The sequence below is a fragment of the Megascapheus bottae genome, chromosome 11 (assembly GCF_031878675.1).
Source record: "Megascapheus bottae isolate mThoBot1 chromosome 11, mThoBot2.hap1, whole genome shotgun sequence".
In the NCBI taxonomy this organism is placed as follows: domain Eukaryota; kingdom Metazoa; phylum Chordata; class Mammalia; order Rodentia; family Geomyidae; genus Megascapheus; species Megascapheus bottae.
In genome coordinates this window covers 61,273,262-61,293,144 of record NC_143519.1, presented here as the reverse complement: position 1 = coordinate 61,293,144, position 19,883 = coordinate 61,273,262, and the positions used below count along the sequence as shown (strand labels likewise).

At 43.0% G+C, this 19,883-nt stretch overlaps 1 protein-coding gene and 1 long non-coding RNA gene across 2 annotated transcripts in view; one reads left to right on the top strand and one right to left on the bottom strand.

Moving 5' to 3' along the window:
• Mipep (mitochondrial intermediate peptidase) overlaps positions 1-19,883 on the bottom strand; it is a 108,099-nt gene that overhangs the window by 24,381 nt on the left and 63,835 nt on the right. The window contains exons 16-17 of the mRNA XM_090342395.1: positions 19,027-19,146; positions 1,348-1,469 (exon numbers count right to left, since the gene is read on the bottom strand). Coding sequence (XP_090198521.1) covers positions 1,348-1,469; positions 19,027-19,146 — 242 coding nt within the window. The remainder of the gene's footprint in view (positions 1-1,347; positions 1,470-19,026; positions 19,147-19,883) is intronic.
• Positions 281-7,431, top strand: LOC150057249 (uncharacterized). Its single transcript, XR_016537168.1, has 2 exons — positions 281-404; positions 6,966-7,431. It is a non-coding gene; the product is annotated as an uncharacterized LOC150057249 (long non-coding RNA).

Here is a 19,883-nt window from a genome sequence, read left to right as displayed (position 1 = left end):
TAAGGTGCTCTAAAACCACAATGACATCAGGTCATAATTACTGTTTCACTTTCAAAGAAACACCTGCTAAGGAACCCTAAATCCAAACCCCAACTTCCTCCAGGCTCCTGTTGTTATGGGGAGTCCTATGAATATGAGCAAGTCCAGTCAGGGAGCATCACAGCCTACACCCCACCCTCGGTCAGCCTACCCTTCTTAGGCCTGCCTCCTCTGTGCCCTCCAGTGTCACAATCTGCCGTTCTTCTGGTAAAGGTGGGGGCACTGAGTTGCCATAGGCTCACCACGGTCATGGGCTAATCCTATGCAGCTGTCCCCCTGCCTCGTCTAGAAAACTGGGAGAGGACTGTCCAAACCACTGGCTATCCCGATGACGGACACCTGGGAAAGACCTCCCAGGCCAGAAGGTAGGGAGCAATGGGGGAGGAGGCATTCTGCAGCTGTCTATGCCATCTAGGTAGGTGGCAGTGAGGGGCTACTGACAATGGGCCTATATTGGAGTAGGAAGAGCAGTTCCCTTCTCTAGTGCTCTACCACTTGAGTCACAGTGCCACTTCCGGCTTTCTGGTGGTTAACTGGAGATGAGAGTCTCACAGACTTCCAACTTCTGTTCCCAGGCTGGCTTTGTACTGCGATCTTCAGATCTCAGCCTACTGAGTATCTAGGATTACAGGCATGAGCCACTAGCGCCTAGCCTGTCCTTACTCTTTACAGCCTTCCCAGGAAATAAAAAAGTTCCAAAAGTAGGCAGAGGGAGTAATTTCTGGAAAGAAACTGTTAACAGTGTTTCTAATGGTGCTTCTCCTAAGTGAGGGAGAGTGTTAAGCCCTGTGCCATGCAGTAAAGGTTGAAGGCTGGTTGCAGTAGCTCACACTTAGCTACTCAGGAGGCTGAGATCTAAGGATCAAGGTTCAAACTCAGCCTAAACAGGAAAGTCAATGATACTCTTATCTCCAATTAACCAGCAAAAAGTCAGAAGTGGTAGAATTACAGCTTTGAGCACCCAGGCCCTGAGTTAACAGGGTGTAGTGGCGCGCGTGCGTACACACGCACACACATGCACACACAGACGCAGAAGCCTGGAGGCTGTCTTGTGCAGATGTGGAGGAACCGCATCTGGAGTCCCTGGAAGGTTACGTGTAGCCCCTGCTACAGAGGCGTGGAGCAGCAGACGTGCCTGGCTGAGGTGGGAGGCCGAGGGGGCATCACTGGAGTGAAGAACAGAATGGAGACTGTTCACATCATGTCCTCCAGGGCCCTCCTCTTGTTTCGAGGCTGACTGCAGTGAGGTGGTGGGGGCGACTGGGGCTGAAGGAAGGAGGTATTCTGGACCTCAAAACTCTTGATTACCTGTTGAAAGGATCCTGCAGGAAGCATTCCTTCCAAACCATGGACGCCACAGCTCTGGACATCAAATACGAGTAGTATTTCGCACCATAGCCCACAAGGTGACTGAACCGCAGCTGCCAGGCCTGCCAAACAAAAACAACACGGCAGTAGTTCAGTCTGTGGATTTTGAGATTACACGAGAGCACAACGTTAGCACTCAGGGAAACCTGCAGATGCGTGGCCTTATTCTCATCCTGCAAGGATAGGTCAGGTTGATAATGATGTTTTCACATTTTATATATCACACGATTAACTGTGTCTCCTCCAAAGTCAGGTGTTTTAAGGCTTAAACCAGTACCTCAGCATGTGTCTGGATTTAGAGCTGGGACCCTTACAGAAGGGAGGTTATGATAAGCCTGGATCCCAGAACAGAGGAAGTCCGGACAGGCAGAGAGGCACCGGGGTCAGAGGAAAGGCCCGGGAACATGGCACTCTATGGGCTTCTGGCCTTCAGAACTGTGGCACACTCTGAGAGCCACATCTTGCCTCCCCAGGCAAACCTGTCTCTGAAGATGGGGACACAGCCAGGACACCATGGAAGAAGCATCAATGCCAAGCAGCTGACATGCTAGGTGAGCTAGCTGGGTGGTCGTACCTGCCTAGTATGGCATGGTCCTAGGTGGGACATGTGTTGGTGGTGCTCTCAGAGGAACACATCTATATTACCATAGTTTCATGTTTCTGTCACAGTGACCAGACCAACATACCACCTGCCATAAAACATTGTTCACCCTACAGCACCACAAACACACAAATACCACCCAAGAGTCGAGGGTCCCAAAGGCTCACGAGAGTAGCTGAGCACCACAAATGCAGTCCCCAGTCTTCTGCCAAGAAGGCCACATGCAGCAAGAAGGCAGACAAGGCAGACAAAGATTTTTGGTTCAATGTAGATATAAGCAATACTTAAAAGAAAGCAAATGGCTCTGAACCATCTATGATCAAATTTCAGTCTAGTAAGATTGGCATTTAATTAATGTTTTTTCAGGTATTAGGTTTTGAACTCAGGGCCTTATGCTTGCTAAGACTGTTATTCTAATAATTGGACCACACCCTAACCCCTTAATCTAGCAAGTTTTGATAAAGGTTTAGTCAAAGGTCTAGGTCTCTGGAACCCACATACAATGTGTACACAGTTCTGTATAATCTATCATCTTGTTTTTAAACATGTTATTCTGGGTCAACTGCTCATATCTGTAATCTAGCTACTCAGAAGGCTGATGGTTGTGGTTCAAAGCCAACAGACTGTGAGTGAGACTCTTATCTCCAATAAACTACCAAATAGGCAGAAGTGAAGCTGTGGTACAAGTGTGGCAAAAATGTTCAAGGACAGCATCCAGGTCTAAATTCAAGCCCTAGGACCAGTGAGCATTCATATCCCTGTGTGTGCACACATGCACGTGAGCACACGTCAGATCTACTCAGAGATCTGCCTAGAACCCTGGACTGCTAGTAACAGCTGTCACCCACAGGAGTTTGAATGTGATGTTTTCTCTGGTGTTGTGTCAATGCAGACACAAACTCTGGCTACAGATAATATAAACATATTGTGGAAGGGAGGCTCTACAATTAAAGAGGACCTTTGTTTCTATCGTTCATGTGCCAGAACTGGCAACCTTCGCAGTACAGAGCAGAGTTGAATTCTGTTTAGATTTGACTTGAATTCAGTTTTATCTTGAAAGCAGCCCTGTCTCAAAAAAAAAAACTGACTTGAGCTAAGCAAGAAATGTCTACATTCCTTGGTTTCCTCCACTCCAAAGTGAGTTGCCAAATAGAGTAATTAAAAAGGACATTTCATAGCCGGGTATGAGGATCTATCTGAGGATCTTGGTTCAAAGCTATCCCAGGTGAGAAAATCTAAGAGACTCTTATTTCCAGTTGACCACCAGGAAACCAGAAGTGGTGCTGTGGCTCAAAGTGGTAAAATGGTAGCCTTCAGCTAAAGAGCTTAGGGACAGTCCCTAGGCCCAGAGTTCAAGCCCCATTACTGACCACCCCCTCAAAAAAAAGGACCTTTCAAAACCATAGAAAGACACATCAAGGCTGGTATGGAGACGGTGGGTATTGGTGGCTCATGCCTGTAATCCTTACTACTTACGAGGCTAAGACCTGAGGTTCACAGTTTAAAGCTAGTCTGGGCAGAAAAGTCTGCAAACCAGAAGCAGAGGTGTGGCTCAAGTGGTAGAGCCCTGCCTTAGTACTGAGCCCGAGTTCTAACACACACACACACACACACACACACACACACACACACACACACACACACACACACACACACACAGGCACTGGTGTGGGGCATCATCATCTGAAGTGGACCCTCAGGGCTCTTACAACTGCTTGCTCCTTAATTACAGGTTTGAATTTGTACCACACACTCTTCTTCCCTTACCTCAAGACATTACACCTTTCATCAGAGGTTTGTAAACTTGTGGCTGACACAGGCCTACAATTCTACCATGGTTTGAACACAATTGCTGAATTCCTGCTAACTCAACCTAATAGTAAGTCCTCGTTTCCATTTCATTCACCCATCTGAAAAAATGAACTGTAGCTTTTCAGCTTTATGTTGACATGCATTCATTCTCTCTCTTTCTCTCTCTCTTTCCAGTACTAGGCTTGAACTCAGGGCCTTGCTTTCTCTCTTAGCTCCATTTGCCTAAGGCTGGGTGCTACTACTACTACTAGAGCCATATCTCCACTTCTGGCTTTTTGGTGGTTAATTGGAGATAAGCCTGGCAGACATTTTACCCCAGGTTATCTTCAAATTGGGATCCTCAGATCTCAGACTCTTGATTAGTGAGGACTGCGGGTGTGAACCACCAGCACCTAGTACACCATCTCCCTTTCTGAACAGAGGTTTTCCTCTTCCTCAGAGTTATCTGTCAGATGGCTAAAACCACTCACTTTTCCTTTCATGTTTAACGAACACATCTAGTTCCAAAACACCTTTACAACGTTCTAGAGATACCATGGTAATGCTCAGTCTGCAAAACAAAACATGGAGCTGGAGAAGCGGCAGGCCATGGCCGCATGGATATTCTATATGCCTTGGCTTGGAGGACCCTTTGAGGATCCTTATTTACTGACCCATCCTCTAACTCCATGACTTTCCAGGAACAGGAATGTAGCAATGGAGCTATTTCCTTACTATTTCCACCCCTCAATTCTGGATGAGGGCCTTGGGCACCGTGAGCACAACCAACCTCTGAGCAGGACTGAGGGGTGGACTTCTGACCCACAGACAAAGGGGAGGCTACTGTGTAAAAAAGGAATCTACATCTTAGGCAATTAATGGCCCGTGAAAAACAGTTCTGCCACTATTCAAGAGGGTGACATCTGAGGTGTGAGGTTCAAAGCCCGCCAAGGCAGGAAAGTCTGTGAGATTGTTACCTCTAATTAACCAGTAAAAAGTTCAGAAGTAAAGCTGTAGCTCAAATGGTAGAGCGCCAGCCTTGAGTGAAAAAAGCTAAAGGATTGCACCCACAGTCTGAGTTCAATCCCCAAACCCAGCATTGTCTATGTTATAAATATGTGACTTTTTAAATCTACTTTTGGCACCTGACTGGCACTGGGAGACTCGAAGCTAGGCAGTAGAGACAGCTGACCCACAGAAACTGATATTTACTATGTCTAGCATAATTTATTACCCAAACAATTCCACTATTATTACTTTTAGATAAGAGCTTTGTTGGGACATAGCACAAGAAATCACCCCCTAAAGGTAAAGAATGGATATTTGTATTTATTAAAGGTAAACTCGATGTCTTCGTGAAGTCTTTACAGAGGATTTGCTTTGTTAAAAGAATTACTAAACTACGTACTAAAGTAATGAATCATTTATATTTTACAAATAGGGTAGAAAAGAGTTATTTGCCCACAGCTGCTGGTAGAGCTAACTAAGGGTCCCTCCTTCCTTCCTTCCCCTTCCTTCTAGAAACAGAAGAGAAGCACCTCCTCAACCCCTTTCTGGTAAGCTTGAGCAGGACTGTTTCATCTGGCAGGAGTCCTGGCCCGGGCTGCCCCCTGGGCCCAAGTGATGTGTACAGATCCTTCATGTGGAAGCTGCTCACTTTCCTCTACCTCCTCCTACTTCCTGCTAGCTAGGAAAAGGTCAAAACTGGAACCACAAGTTTGGATTCAGAGACAAAAGCGATCTGCTAAGAAATCCCCTCTCTGTTCCCACTTTTATCTTCTCCCTCACCTTTGGCCTGGCAAGGCAGGAGGAAGCTAGTCATACAGCCAACCTGGTTTTAAAGGCCTGACACTGAAAACTCTCTGAGGCCAAGTGAGACACCTGCAACTTCTCATTTCACATCTAATGTATCATCACAAACAGCAGCAAAACACACAACTAATTATGTGTGCTGACACTGAATACTGGAGCTTGAACTCAGGGCCTGGGTTCTGTCCCTTAGCTTCTCTGCTCAAGGCTAGTACTCTACCACTTGAGCCACTGCTCTACTTTGGGCTTTTTGACTTTTCCTGCCTGGGCTTACTTTGAACCAGGATCCTTAGATCGGAGCCTTCTGAGCACCTAGGCTTACAGGTATGAGCCACAGAACATGGACCATGTTAAGACATTTTGATAAGGATGAAAAAAACATTTCTTGGTTCCAGTTCTGTGCTCTGTTAATTGCTTGCCAGTCATTTCTTCATTTCTTTCAGTCATTTCATTCATTTCATTTCATTTCAGTCATTACTTCATTTCTTCTCTGAATCACATTAATAGTTTTTTGTTTCATTGAACCTGTTTCCACAGAATCTGGTGCATCCGTTCTCTTGTTACTAGACTTAGTTTTTTATAGGATCCAGTCTGCATTTCCAGGGGTTTTATCCTGCAGAGTTTTCATTGTTTTATAAATAAAATTGACCACTGAGGTTGGCACAGTAACAGGACTGAATCCTAGTTCCAGCACTATGCTTTGTTGCCAGGGCATCCCCATGTTGTCCTGGTTATTGGGCACTGGGCAGGTAGAGGAGGAAGAGTTTCTTTTACAACACCATGCCGGCTCCTCTGAAGGTAGGCTGTGAGTCTGCCATCACAGAGAAAGTGATTCTAGTTCTCATCTAGGTGATACAGGATTCTCATAAAACTGGAATTTTATAAATTACTCAGTTTTGACAAATTAAAACATTACTCAGATTTGAATAGTAATATAGAGAAAAATGTATGCTTGGCATGTATTTTCATATGTTGATGTATAAGACTAACATGTTAAACTTGCTGCCATTATTACAATGTGGAGGTTTCCTTTTCCACTGTTAAATTAATTCTGAGTCCGGTGCCAGTGGCTCATGGCCTAGCTACTCAAGAGGCTGAGCAATGACTGAATCAGAGTTTGAAAACAGCCTGGGCAGGAAAGTCCATGAACCAGCAAAAGCCAAAAGAAGAGAAGTGTGGTTCTGGAGGCAGAGTGCCAACCTTGAGTGACAAACCAGGTGAGAGAACAAGGCTCTGAGTTCAAGCCCAGTACAGCCACAAAAACAAAACTTCAACTTCTTAACACAGCTTTTCTGTTACCTACAACCCTGGGTAGAAAAAGGAAAGAGGACTGATTCTTCATTTTATTCCCTTACAGTCAAAGAACCCAGAAAAGCAGGCCTGCCATGATTAGGAGCATCACCCTGGCAGAGAAGAGGGCCTTGAGAAGAAATGCTCCTGAGTGTCCCAGCATGGGACATGGCCTACCAGTTCTCCAGATCACATGACCAAGTCCATCCTAGCCCCCTGCTGCAGAGGAACAACACTGGACAGGCGTACACAAAGGAGGACTCGTGCCTCTCCGAGTCCATAGTTTTATGAAGTGCAGACCTCAGGTATGAGGCCTTGTGGTAGGCCGTGTTACTGCTGACCCGACTGAAATTGCCAGGATCTCCTGTTTTCTCTCAACTTGTCATCAAGCCTCTCAACTGTCTCCTCTGAAGAATTTCCTAAATTCCTCAAGTCATGACTTGTAGCAAGTTTTTACAAAAAAAAAAAAAAAGAAAGAAAGGAAACGCTGCGGGAGAAATGTATGCAGGACTTTGATAATGTCAAATACTATACATTGTTGGCATTTTTCTTTAAAAGTGTAGGATAAAAAACACGACTAGCTAAAATGAACAGACACATACATATAGCCACAGTTTTATTAGTATACATATAATACTCATATAAAAAGGGTCATCAAGAAAGTTATAATGTAATAATATTAGAATATAGGAGCTAAATAAGAATATTTGGCCTTATATTTCTATAACAGTACTGGGACTTGAACTCAGGTCTGAGAGCTGTCCTTGAGCTTTTTAAAATTTTTTTTTCACTCAAGGCTGAGCCACATCTACTTTCAGCTTCTTTTTGTCAGTCATAATTATACGTTTATTTGTTTATTTGAAATAGGAAAGGAAAAGGGGGAAAATAAGATGAGGGGAGGGGATAAGGGGAGGGAAATGGGGACAAAAACATGAGAAGGGGTAGCAATTAATGCTCCTTCTATCTGGCAAAACATAACTGTAACCCCTCTATTAATAAAAAAATAAAGAATGTTAAAAAGATTTGAACTCAGAGCCTGGGCATTGCCACTGGGCTCTTTTATTGGAGGTAAGGGTGGTTTATTGGAGGTAAGAGTCTCATGGACTTTCCTGCATGGATGGGCTGGCTTCAAACCACAATCCTGTGATCTCAGACTCCTGAGTAGCCAGGACTATAGCTGTGAACCACTATTGCTGGGCTAACTTCCAGCATTTTAATGGTTAACTGGAAATCAGTGTCTCACACTTTTTCTAAGTGGGCTGGTTTTGAACCACAATCTCAGATCTCAACCTCCTGAGTAGCTAGATTACAGGGGTGAGCCATCACCACTGGTGCCTGGTTGAAGATTATATCTGAATCAAGTAACAAAAGAAAGCCACATCAAGTGCCAGTGGCTCATGCCTGTAATCCTAGTTAAATAGGAGGCTGAAATCTGAGGTCTGGGGTTGAAAGCCAGCCCAGGCAGACAAATCAGAGATTCTTACCTCCACTTAACTAGCAAAAAGTCAGATGTGGAAGCATGATTCAAGTGGTAGATCACCAGCTTTCAGCAAAAACAAACAAACAAACAAACAAAACCTAAGGGAGAACATGAGGCCCTAAGTTCTAGCCCCAGTACTGACAGACAGACAGACAGGCAGGCAGACACACACACACACACACACACACACACAAACACACACACACACACACACGCACACACACATCTTCAAAAGGTTCAGTAAGTGAAGATAGCTTAAGGCCAACATGAACAGATGACCTTCAATTTCCATCTAAATCTTCACAGGTCACAGAATACTTCTTTTCAGGTAGCTTCTACAACAGTCAAATTGCATGGGAATGAATCAAGGCCTCTGAGGTTGACCCATCCTTGCCCTTTCCTGCTCCAAGTCATTATATCCACACTGACTTTTAAAGGAAATGAAAGTCACAGGCCTTACACTTCACTAATGTCAGTGATTCTTAGTATATCCACAAGCACAATTACAACTATCTAATTCCCAAATACAGTCTTCACGCTGAAAAGAACTCTGTATCCATTAGCAGTCATTCATTACTCCATCTCTCCCTAACTCCTGATAATCACCTACCCATTTTCTGTCTCTGCTGACTCATTCTGGCCCTTTCACATGAACAGAATCATACAACACACATTATACATAGCTTTCCTCACTAAACATTATGTTTGCCAGGATTATTCATCTTCTAGCATTGTTATTACTTCCTTATATTTTCTAACCAAGTAGCATTCCACTGGTTTAGACGATGCTCACTTGTGGTTGAGACTGTACAACCTTTAGGGCAGTGTGTGTGTGTGTGTGTGTGTGTGTGTGTGTGTGTATTGTATGTGTGGTGTTTACTAAAGATAAAAATGCTTTCAAAAAGAAGAAAAATATGGATCTACTGGAAGGAAAAGTACACATACACGCACACACACACACACACACACAAAACTAAAACCGAATCAGTGGGAAGAGAGGGCAAAGTCCAGGCAATCTTGCAGAACAGAAGATAAAGCACAGTGTATGAACAGACAAACTGCATGGAGAGCTTCTTGGTTCATCTCCAGATACACTTCTGGAGGAAAAGACTACCATGCTGGATAAGATACAGGTTTGTTTTGTTTTGTTTCAAGTCCTGGGGCTTGAACTCAGGGCCTGGGCACTGTCCTTGAGTTTTTTCAAGGCTAGTGCTCCACTTCAGCCACAGCACTACTTCAGGCTTTCTTTGTATATGTGGTAACAAGGAATCAACTCAGGGATTTGTGCATGCAAGGCAAGCACTGTAACCATTAGGCAATACTCCTTGCCCTAAGATATAGTTTTTATATTATGCTTTTGTAAATGTATTGCTGAGATAAGAAAAAATATTATAAAAAATCTAAATACTTAACGCATGTGGTAAAAATCACTGTATTTTCTTAGACTTATTGCATGTGTGTGCTGGTCCTAGAGCTCAAAATCAAGGCCTGGGTGCTGTCTTTTAGCTGTTCTGCTCAAGGCTGAAGCTCTACCACTTCTGGGTTTTTTTGGTGGTTAATTGGAGATAACACTCATAGGCTGGCTTTCCAGCCTAGCCTGGCTTCAAACAGCTATCCTTAGATCTCAGCCCCCTGAGTAGTGAAAATTACAGACGTGAGCCACCAGCAACCTGTTTTAATCTATTGTTCAGAAAGATGTTTTTCTTCCTGCCTTCTGTGTGCTCTAGCCCACCCTTCACACGGAAAATACATAACCTGTTTTCCTATAAACAACACTTGCTTCAATTCCTCTTATCCACTTCAAACCTCAAAGGTCTCCCCATTCCTCCAGGATTGTATATCAAGCCCTTAACTGGATATGATGGACTCTTCACTGTGTGATCTGGACTTTACTTTCAACCCCCCACCCTCCCTTCCAACCATATGTAAATATATGTACAAAATTTCTATCAAGCGAAAAACCACCTGAGGGGAAACATAGTGCTAGAATCAGGTCATGTGGTTCTAAATAATTTAATTCTAGAACTTGATCTGAAAAATGTTTTAAGACCAACTTTGAAAGAAGTGAAATCCTGGAGACAGAGAGGCTAATCTGTAGCTTTTCAAATTCTGGGTTTACCTTAGATTTATGCAGCTAGCACAGGAGATTGTGCCTAGCACTAAAAAAATAAATAGGAATGAAAATATCCCAGGACCTTGTATATAGTATACTTTTGTTCTGTAGTGCTTTTATTCAGCTTCTCACAAGTACACACATGTACACTTAAGTCTATGCATATATATTTGTGTAATAGATCAGAGTGTAAAATGTACTTACTGTGGATTTAGTTAATAGTTCAAAGATAGGGAGAAGAAAGTCATTGTAACTGAATTAGAGAAGCCCCAGTACTGGTGCTTGAACTGGGGTCCCTATTGCTCCCTTTGTTTAAGACTGGTGCTCTACCACTTGAACTATAGCTCCACTTCTGGCATTTTTGGTGGTTAATTGGAGATAGAGTCTCACAGTCTTTTCTTTCCCTGGTTGGCTTCAAATTGCACTCTTCATATCTTAGCTTCCTGAGCAGCTAGGATTACAGGTATGAAATACTGAATTTAACAGCAAGATGAAAAGCTTAAGAAGGATGATTTTATCTCTCAAGGGAGTAGATCATAAACAGGGCAAAGGCTTCTCTGTCTTCCCAAGCAGCACTGAATCAATCTGTGTTTTTCTGGCAGGAGGAGAATTTTCGTGGATAAGGGAGTCTCTACCAATCACTTCTGCTGTGTCTAACCTCACAGTGCACCAAACCTGCTTACAGAACGAAAGGATCTGTTAGGTTCACAAAGGATCAGGTTACATGTAAAGTCCATTTTAGGGGATAGTAGTATGGCTCCTGTGGTAGAGTGCCTAATAAGTAAGTGCAAAGCCTTGAGTTCAAATCCTACTACCGCCAAAAAAACTTTTAGCCAATTATACTGAAATACACTATCTTGGAAGAAAAACAAAACACAGTAAATTTTAGAATTATTCAAAGGAATCCCTACAGAATCTAAAAGTAACTCTGATTAATGTGTTGTACTAATCAATACGCTGGGGATAGGCAGGATGCTACCTGTCAGTGGGGAGACTGACAGAACATGGGAATCAATTTGGCAACTTAGGAACACTTGCTTAACAGTTCAAACAAGAAGTTACTAGAAAATAACAATGACATTGAGGTGCTCTGGCTTCTGAAGTATTTGGAATCCTAGGAGCCAAAATCCTGGCCTGAGATGCCTGTACACCACTGTGTATGTCTACCATAGTGACACAGTGTGTGTGTGTGTGTGTGTGTGTGTGTGTGTGTGTGTGTGTGTGTGTGTGTGTGTGTGTGTGTGTGTGTGTGTGTGTGTACGTATATGACCTCATCACTAGCAAGACAGAGCAGCTTGTAGTTGAATTCAGTCATTTCACACAAGCCAGTTCAGCCTAACAATACAAATCTACCTTGGTTCAGTTTTGTGTTTTGATTTATCCTCTTGCATTTGAATTTAACTTGGGACTGGCTCGAGTGTTTTAGAGGATATGCTGCTTTTCTAAAGGAACACAAGTGTGGAATCAATATAAGCTCTTGTTTGCTTTGCAGACACCCAGTGCTTCCATTTAAAGGACTTAGAGCTATGAAAGGTTGTTTAGACTATACTCTGGATTTAAGTGGGGGAAAAAAGTTATTGCTGCAATTGTATAAATCATTTCAAATTCTGTTTGATTTGGGCTTTTAAGAGTGTATGTAGTTTTTCTCCCCCCTCTCCTGCCAAATGTCCTAAGAGAGTTTGGTTCACTTTTCAATCTCCATAAATCATCAGGAATTTCAAAGCTTCCTAGAGACAAGAAAAACATAAACATGTGAAAAGAATGATTGGACCATGGCTAAGTAAGGGGTCTGAAGCTAATGTACACAGAGAGGGGCTAACCTGGCGCTTTTGCGTGTAATTCTTAAGTATATATACACATTACAGAGGAGATGTGCCAAAAGGTGCTAGAGTGAACTACTCTGAACACAGGAACAGCCAGAAGTGTCATGGAAGGCCATTAGGAAGACAACAGTCTGACACGAGAAAGCCAACTGAGTGTTATTGTGGGGACCTCTGGTGACCTGGCAAGCCACAGACGGTCCTTGAGGAGCCTGCTGACCTCCCAGGGAGACCTCCATACTTTTTCTCTAGGGACCTGTTCTTCCTGCTCCCACCCATTGTCCAGGAAACTGTTGCAATTATTTGCACACAAACATGATTCTCAACCTCATTCTAGTTCTGTAGCACTTACCAGCTAGCATCAATAATGACACCCAATGTTTTTGCTTACCATGTGCTTGGTTGGTGTGTTCAACATAATTTGATCCTTCCATAGCTCTATAGGTTGAACAGCACCATGTGACTCAGCACAGCCACTCTGATTCCAAGAGCTTCCCCTCACCCCTTACTGCTGTGTCTCCCATTATCTAATGCCCTGCCTACCACCAGACTGTTTATATACCTACTGGTTGGGAGCTGCTGATTGGGAAGTCAGTTATGAAAATAATTGAAAATACTATTTGCCAATCAATAGAGTAGATAAAAAGTGCTTAAATATGCCAGAAGACATACGAGAATACTCACAACTGGGCACTGGTGGCTCACGCCTATAATCCTAGTCACTCAGGAGGCTGAGATCTGAGGATCACAAATTGAAGCCAGCCTAGGCAGGAAAGTCTGTGGAGACTCTTATCACCAATTAACCACCAAAAAGCTGGGAGTAGGGTTTTGGTTCAAGTGATGGTAGAGTGCTAGCTAGCCTTGAGCAACAAAGCTCAGGTCCCTAAGTTCAAGTGCAGAACTGGTACGAGGACATGGACACAGGCAGGCAGGCAGGCAGGCAGTCAGACACAGACACAGACACACAGATACACAGACAGACACAGACACAGACACAGACACAGACACACAGACACACACACACACACACACGTACACCACAGGATCATTATTAGAAAAAGCCCATTCTGGAGGTGGTTCAAATGTTCGTCCACACTACCAATGAAACAGGGTATGCTAAAAATGGAGTGTTTACGCCATGAACCATGCCTAGAAATGGACAGATCTCACAGTGTTGTATGAAAGTAGCTAAGCACAAAAGACTATACTATATCACACGTGAAGTTCAACAACCTTAAGGAGAAAGTATAGTGACTAAGTGGTGTGTAGAGGTCTACAAGCTACTAGAAAGCTAGACCTTCATCGGGATGGTGGCTGCACAGAAAAATAATTTCCCAATAGTCATATGGCTGGACATAAGATTTATGTACTTTATCTTAAGCTAGAACAAAAAGTTAGAAGCCAGGTATCATTAGCTCACACCTGTAAACTAGCTACTCAGGAGGTTGAGGTCTAAGGATTGAGGTTTGAAGCTAGCCCAAGCAGAAAAGTCAGTGAGATGCTGATCACCAATTAACCACTAAAAGGTCAGAAGCAGAGCTGTAACTCAAGTGGTAGAGCACCAATGTCTGAGTGGAAAAAGCTAAGGGATAGCAACCAGACTCTAAGTTGAAGCCCCAGTATATGTACACATGTGTGTGTACACACATGCACACACAAAGAGAAAAGCTTCAATCAATATTTATTAGAAAAAAATCCAGTAGGTATTTATTGCGCACCTTCTATGACAAGTTAACTGTCAGGGCCTTTGGAAAGCCAATAAGTAAATCAGAAATGGGCTTTGCTTTTCTGTGTATCTCCATTCACTACAAAGGAGTGAAGGAGAAACCCTGAGCTGAGGGATAGATTGTTCAGGTCTGGACAAACCACATTTCAAACAGAGGCAAAGAGAACAGAAGAGACCGGAGGTGGGGAGAGGGGGGCAGTGTGATCAGCAGACTGGAGTGACCATGGAGGAAGCAGAGAAGATGAAGAGAGGACATTAGCTAGAGAGCAACTGGCTCCACAGAAAGGCTACTGGGGAGAGCATCCTATCTGTATTCAGAAAAGTCCTAATTGGTGGCTGTGCTCTCCTGGAAGACTGTCCCAACAGTACAGAGAAAGGCAGAAATCTCAGCATGGGAGGAAAGGTAGAGAACACAATGCAGCTTAGACAATCTTCAGAGAAAAGGTTTCAGGAAATGTAAACAGCCTGAATGCATCATTTAAAATGCAAGTGATTATCTGGTAAAGAAAGAAATTTTTTTTTTAAATGTCAGTATTAGGACTCAAGGCCTGGAAACTGTCCCTTAGCTTTTACACTCAAAGCAAGTGCTCTACTATTTGAGCCTTACCTCCACTTGGGGCTTTTAGGTGGTTAACTGGACATGGAGTTTCACAGACTTTTCTGCCCAGGTTGTTTCAAACTGTGCTCCTCAGAACTCAGCTTTCTGAATTACTAGAAAAGAACTTCTAATATTCTGAATTTTCAGCTAATTATATGTAGTCCATGTCAAGTTTCAGAGCAAAAAAAATTAGTACAATACTTATGTAAAGAAAGGCAAAAAATGAAAGTTGGCGATGTGGCTCAAAAGACTATATTAAAAACAAAAACCAGGCAGTCATACACTTCTCTCATGTTTTAAATTGATGAAATGTAGGGCTGCAGCTGTCCCATAAATGGAAACCATAGAAATTTTTAGAAAGTGAGTCAATTGTGAGATTAAAAGTTTCAATTTATAACACTTCTGTGTTTTAGTTACAAAGTCATAAATAAAGCTAGCATGACAGGAAGAAGGTAAATATTTTCTCAGTTGTTTATGCCGCCAGAGAGGAAAGGAATTCAACATGCAATTAACCACTTAGGTGTTTCTAGATAGGCACCAGATGGTCTTTGTATTTAAGATTAAAAAAAAAAAGATTGTACTCTTTAATCTAGCATTTGCTTAGCAACATCAAATATTCCAAGTTAGCTCACTCCAGGTGGCACCAGGCCCTCTTGGGGGAGATTTTCCATTCACAGGAGAGCTGGGGACAGGAAAGGAGGACACAGAACTTCCCCCGGGGAAGGGGGTGATAAAGGAGGGCTAAGCATATTTACCCAATCATAAAGCTGCACTCTCTGGAAAGGGAAGAGTGACCTTTAACTATTGTGGCGTCTGTCCTGCCATTCAGTAGACTATGCATTCTTCTGTACAATAAAAACCAAGGCCTGTATGTTTCTAAAATAGGCACTAGAACAAGATCCCTGCAACATCTGAAAGACTGTCTGTGTAATCTGGATTTCCCTTTATCAGCCTCATTTCAATTCATTTCCTAGTCTCGTCAACTATTCTAGAATTAATCATTTAAAAATAAGATGCTTATTGTTATATCAGATCAATAAGTGATACAATTTCATATTAATAACTGAACTGAAAGCATAAAACTGGGGGTGTTTCTGGGGATGTGGCTCAGTGGTAGAGAGCTAGTATGTGTGACACAAAGATACACACATACATACATACATACATACACACACACACACACACACACACACACACACAAACTGCCTATGGCTTTTATATTTAGAACTACAAAATTTTTAATAGGTTTGAACGTACAATATCATGTTCTGCTCTTTTCTATTATTTTAGGGTTACATTGGGGGTATGGTGGCTTGAAACATGGTTTATAGAACATGTGTGTTCTGGGTTCCTAAACTGCACACTTAAATTCCCAGATATATATGTGTACACACACACACACACACACACACACACACACACACACACACACCAAACAAAAAGATCTTTAGAAAGACTTGGAAAAAATCATATTAAGTGATCTAAGTCCATTTAGAGTTCCTGCCTTGACCCATGTCCTGGGCACCCACAAAGCAGCCAGCCCTATTGGACCCCATGCTTCATAAAAGGTTGCCCGAAGGCCCAGAGATGGCCCCACTGGAGCAGTGGTGGTCTTTTCTCCTTGCTTTGAGTACCATTTCCCAACCTTCAGAGAACCAAACATCAGATCTGTCTGATGGCCCACCTGAACCTCCAACCTCTCTCCTATTCTGTCCAGCCTTCCTTCTGCTCAGTATCCCAGTGCCACAGGATGCCGTTCCCTGGGGTGCTGAGTGTCTATGATACTTGCTGATACTGACGACAAGCTGGTGTGGAGAGCAAACCTGCAGACGCTGACCACATACACAAAGGGCACCTCTCAAACCTTTCTCATGGTTTGGAGGAGGCTGTCTCCCTTTGGAAATTAACAACTGGATTATCAAATATGCTCTGTATTGGCTACATTATACAGCAGAATGTTCAAATGTTCTCAGCTTCTAGCTCCAGTCCATCTGCCCACAGCTCAGAGCAATGAGATGGACTCAAGAAATACCTGCTTAATAATGGCATGTTTGAGGGGGGCAGCAGATACAATGACACGTAAGCCAATGCACATGTATCCCCCAAATAGTCATTCATAATATAGGATCCATGAGGGCTAGGAGATTGCTTTGTTTTACTCATGTTGCATGGCAACACCAGGCCACACAGCACAGGAGATACTCAATGAAAGTGTAACATACAAACACAAACTGTAGCAATGATTAAAAATAATTCATGTCACTGGATGCCATTGGCTCACACTTATAATTCTAGCTACTCAGGAGGCTGAAACCTCAAAATTGCAGTTTGAAGCCAGCTCAGGCAGGAAAGTCTATGAGATTCTTTATCTCTAATTAGTCACCAAAAAGCTAGAAGTAGAGCTGTGGCTTAAGAGGTAAAGCATCAGCCTTGAGTGGTAAAGCTCAGGAACAGTGCCTAGACCCTAAGTTCAAACCCCCATACTGACACAAAAAATTAATTCATGTTATCTATAATATAAATAGAATCAATGTGTTAATATATAAACTGGGATTTGTAAATGCTATAGTTTTCTTTAAATAAACAAAAATGTTTATTCTTTGATAGGTGTGTCTGACTAAATTTAGCACTATTTTTAGCTCTGTGTGTGTGTGTATGTGTGTGTGTGTGTACACATGCATGCATGTGCTAGTACTGGGGCTTGAACTGAGGGTCTTGAACTCTCACTTGGCTTTTTAGCTCAAGGCTGGCACTCAACCATTCTACCAGTACGGATTTACTTCCAGCGTTTTGATGGCTAACTGGAAATATGAGTGTTTTGGATTTATCTGTTGAGGCTGGCTTTGAACCAGAATCCTCAGGTCTCAGCCTCCAGAGTAGCTAGCATTAAAGGTGTGAGCCACTAGCATCTAGCAAAGGTATTTTACTGTAACAACAAGGTATGCTACACAGGAGATGATACTTAATGTGAAGACTTGGTAGAAGTCAGTCTGTAGCAACAGTCGTAGCATAGAAAGGTGCGGACTTAAGTAGCAAAGCATCAGTTGCATTTGCTTGCTTCTCCAGGCGGTCCATAGACCCAGAAACATGAGCAGGCAGTCACTGTTCAGCTTATAGATACCACCACCCAATATCAGGCACACCAGGACAAAGGGGTGCTTTCTTGAATCACTACTAACACCATGTCTCTAACAGGACAGTTGCTGGATACAGAAATACAACCTAGATGGAGTACATACTACTCACAAGAAATATGTCCTCTGCCTTTTTTCTTGCTGGTGTTTGCTTGGACAAGCAGTGTCTAAATACCAACCTATTTTCAGTCACTGCTTTCCTGAAATAACTCTTTCCCTTTTGCCCCGAGCAACTAACTTCTGAGCCACCACAACGGTGAGCAGTAAGTTATGAACTAAGAAAAAAAGACAATTCCCACAGACATATTATTATGATTCCTTCATGGAAAGGCTTACATGCTCAGAACTCTCTGAGTGCATTATTGTTTTCAGTCTGAGGTCAGGAAAGGACAGTAGGATTTACTCAGAGAACACGGTTGCCCAAGCAGAGTTGGGCTGGAGGCACCATTCCCCACCAAAACATACACACCTACAAATCAGTCCAAAAGGCAGCATCAGTCTCTTCAGAAACAAGTCTTACCAGAGCCAGGTGTTTGCTTCTTGTGCACCACAGATACCCATTAGGACAGAGAGGGAGGACCAGCAGTTAATGGCAGACTGCCTTCCCCAGCAGTGGTGCCAATCTGCGCTCCATGCAGAGGGGAAGAGGCTGGAGACTCACAACTTTGCCAACGTCAGCTGCTCTCAAATGGCTCATATTGGGCCAAACTGGTGACAGTAAAATGATACCAGAACAGGTATTGAAGTTCTGAGTTCAAATCCCAGTATCCAACTCCCCCCCAACACCAAAAATCCAACCAAACAACCAAACAACTAAAAAGAAGAACACCAACTCCAATCGCCTTTGTGCCATTGTATATTTTGTGCCTGTACTGTAGGGCTTAAACTCAAGGCCTCATGCTGTCACTTGGCTGGTGCTCTAGTACCTGTGCCTAATTTCCACTTCTGGTTTTCTGCTGGTTAACTAGAGAAAAGTCTCCTAGATTGATCTATCCTGGTTGACTTCAAATTAGAAGCCTCGGATCTCAGCCTCCTGAGTAACTAGGATTACAGATTAAGCCACTAGCATCCATCCAATGACCTTCTTAATATCCACTTTCCTAGGACTCTTGAAAGACACTGCAGAAATGAGACAGGTGCATTGAGCCGAGCAATATGAATGAATTGCAGACTTTCCATATGGAAGGTGGTTCTAGCCTGCAGAAACACTAGTGGATCTGTCCAACAGCATCCCACAAGTCTGAATATAAGACTTACAGTGTGTGGAACGTAGGGAAGGCCATAAAATTGCTCCTGTGTGTCCTTGAGAATGTCTGTGGTTGACTTCCTCAGGGGATGCCTGCCGTGGTAAATTTGATCCAGGGTGGCATAGAAGACCTATGCAGATGAAAACGTCTATTTAGCATCAGTAGTTCATTCTTTTTTTTTTTTGCCAGTCTTGGGCTTGAGCTCAGGGCCTGAGCACTGTCCTTGGACTTTCTCAAGGCTAGAGCTCTACCACTTGAGCCTCAGCACCACTTCTGACTTTTTTTTCTATGTATGTGGTACCGAGGAATCGAACCCGGGTCTTCATGCATGCTAGGCAAGCACTTTAACCACTAGGCCAAACTCCCGGCCCAGTAGTTCATTCTTGTAGTTAAAACACTGCTCCACCAAAGATGTCCTAAGTATACCAGAATGACAAGTATACTCACAAATATAAATGTGTCCGCTGTATTTACAACTGGTGAATGCCAAGGTGAAGATCATGGCAAAGATGAAAAGGGATGCTGGGTCATGATTAAGGACATGGTGGAATTCTGAATCTCATACATAAGGTTATGCACAAATGTAGCAAGTTAAATTTGTGATCCCCAAACTAGAATTTCTGTCAATATGTCAACAGTCAGAAATATGGGGGGAAAAAAGACAGAGTTCTAAGTTATAATCCTCTGGATTAGTGTTGAGGAAGGGGAGAAAGAAATAGTAGTAGAGCATCTGGTCAGTACAGATGTTACCATGAATTCCATGCAGCTGCTGGAAAATTCGAAGCAAAGACCCCTGTACCTATGTCACCAACTACAAAGGAAACAGCTGTCATATGAGATGATGTGTTCAACTAGAAGACCAGAGAA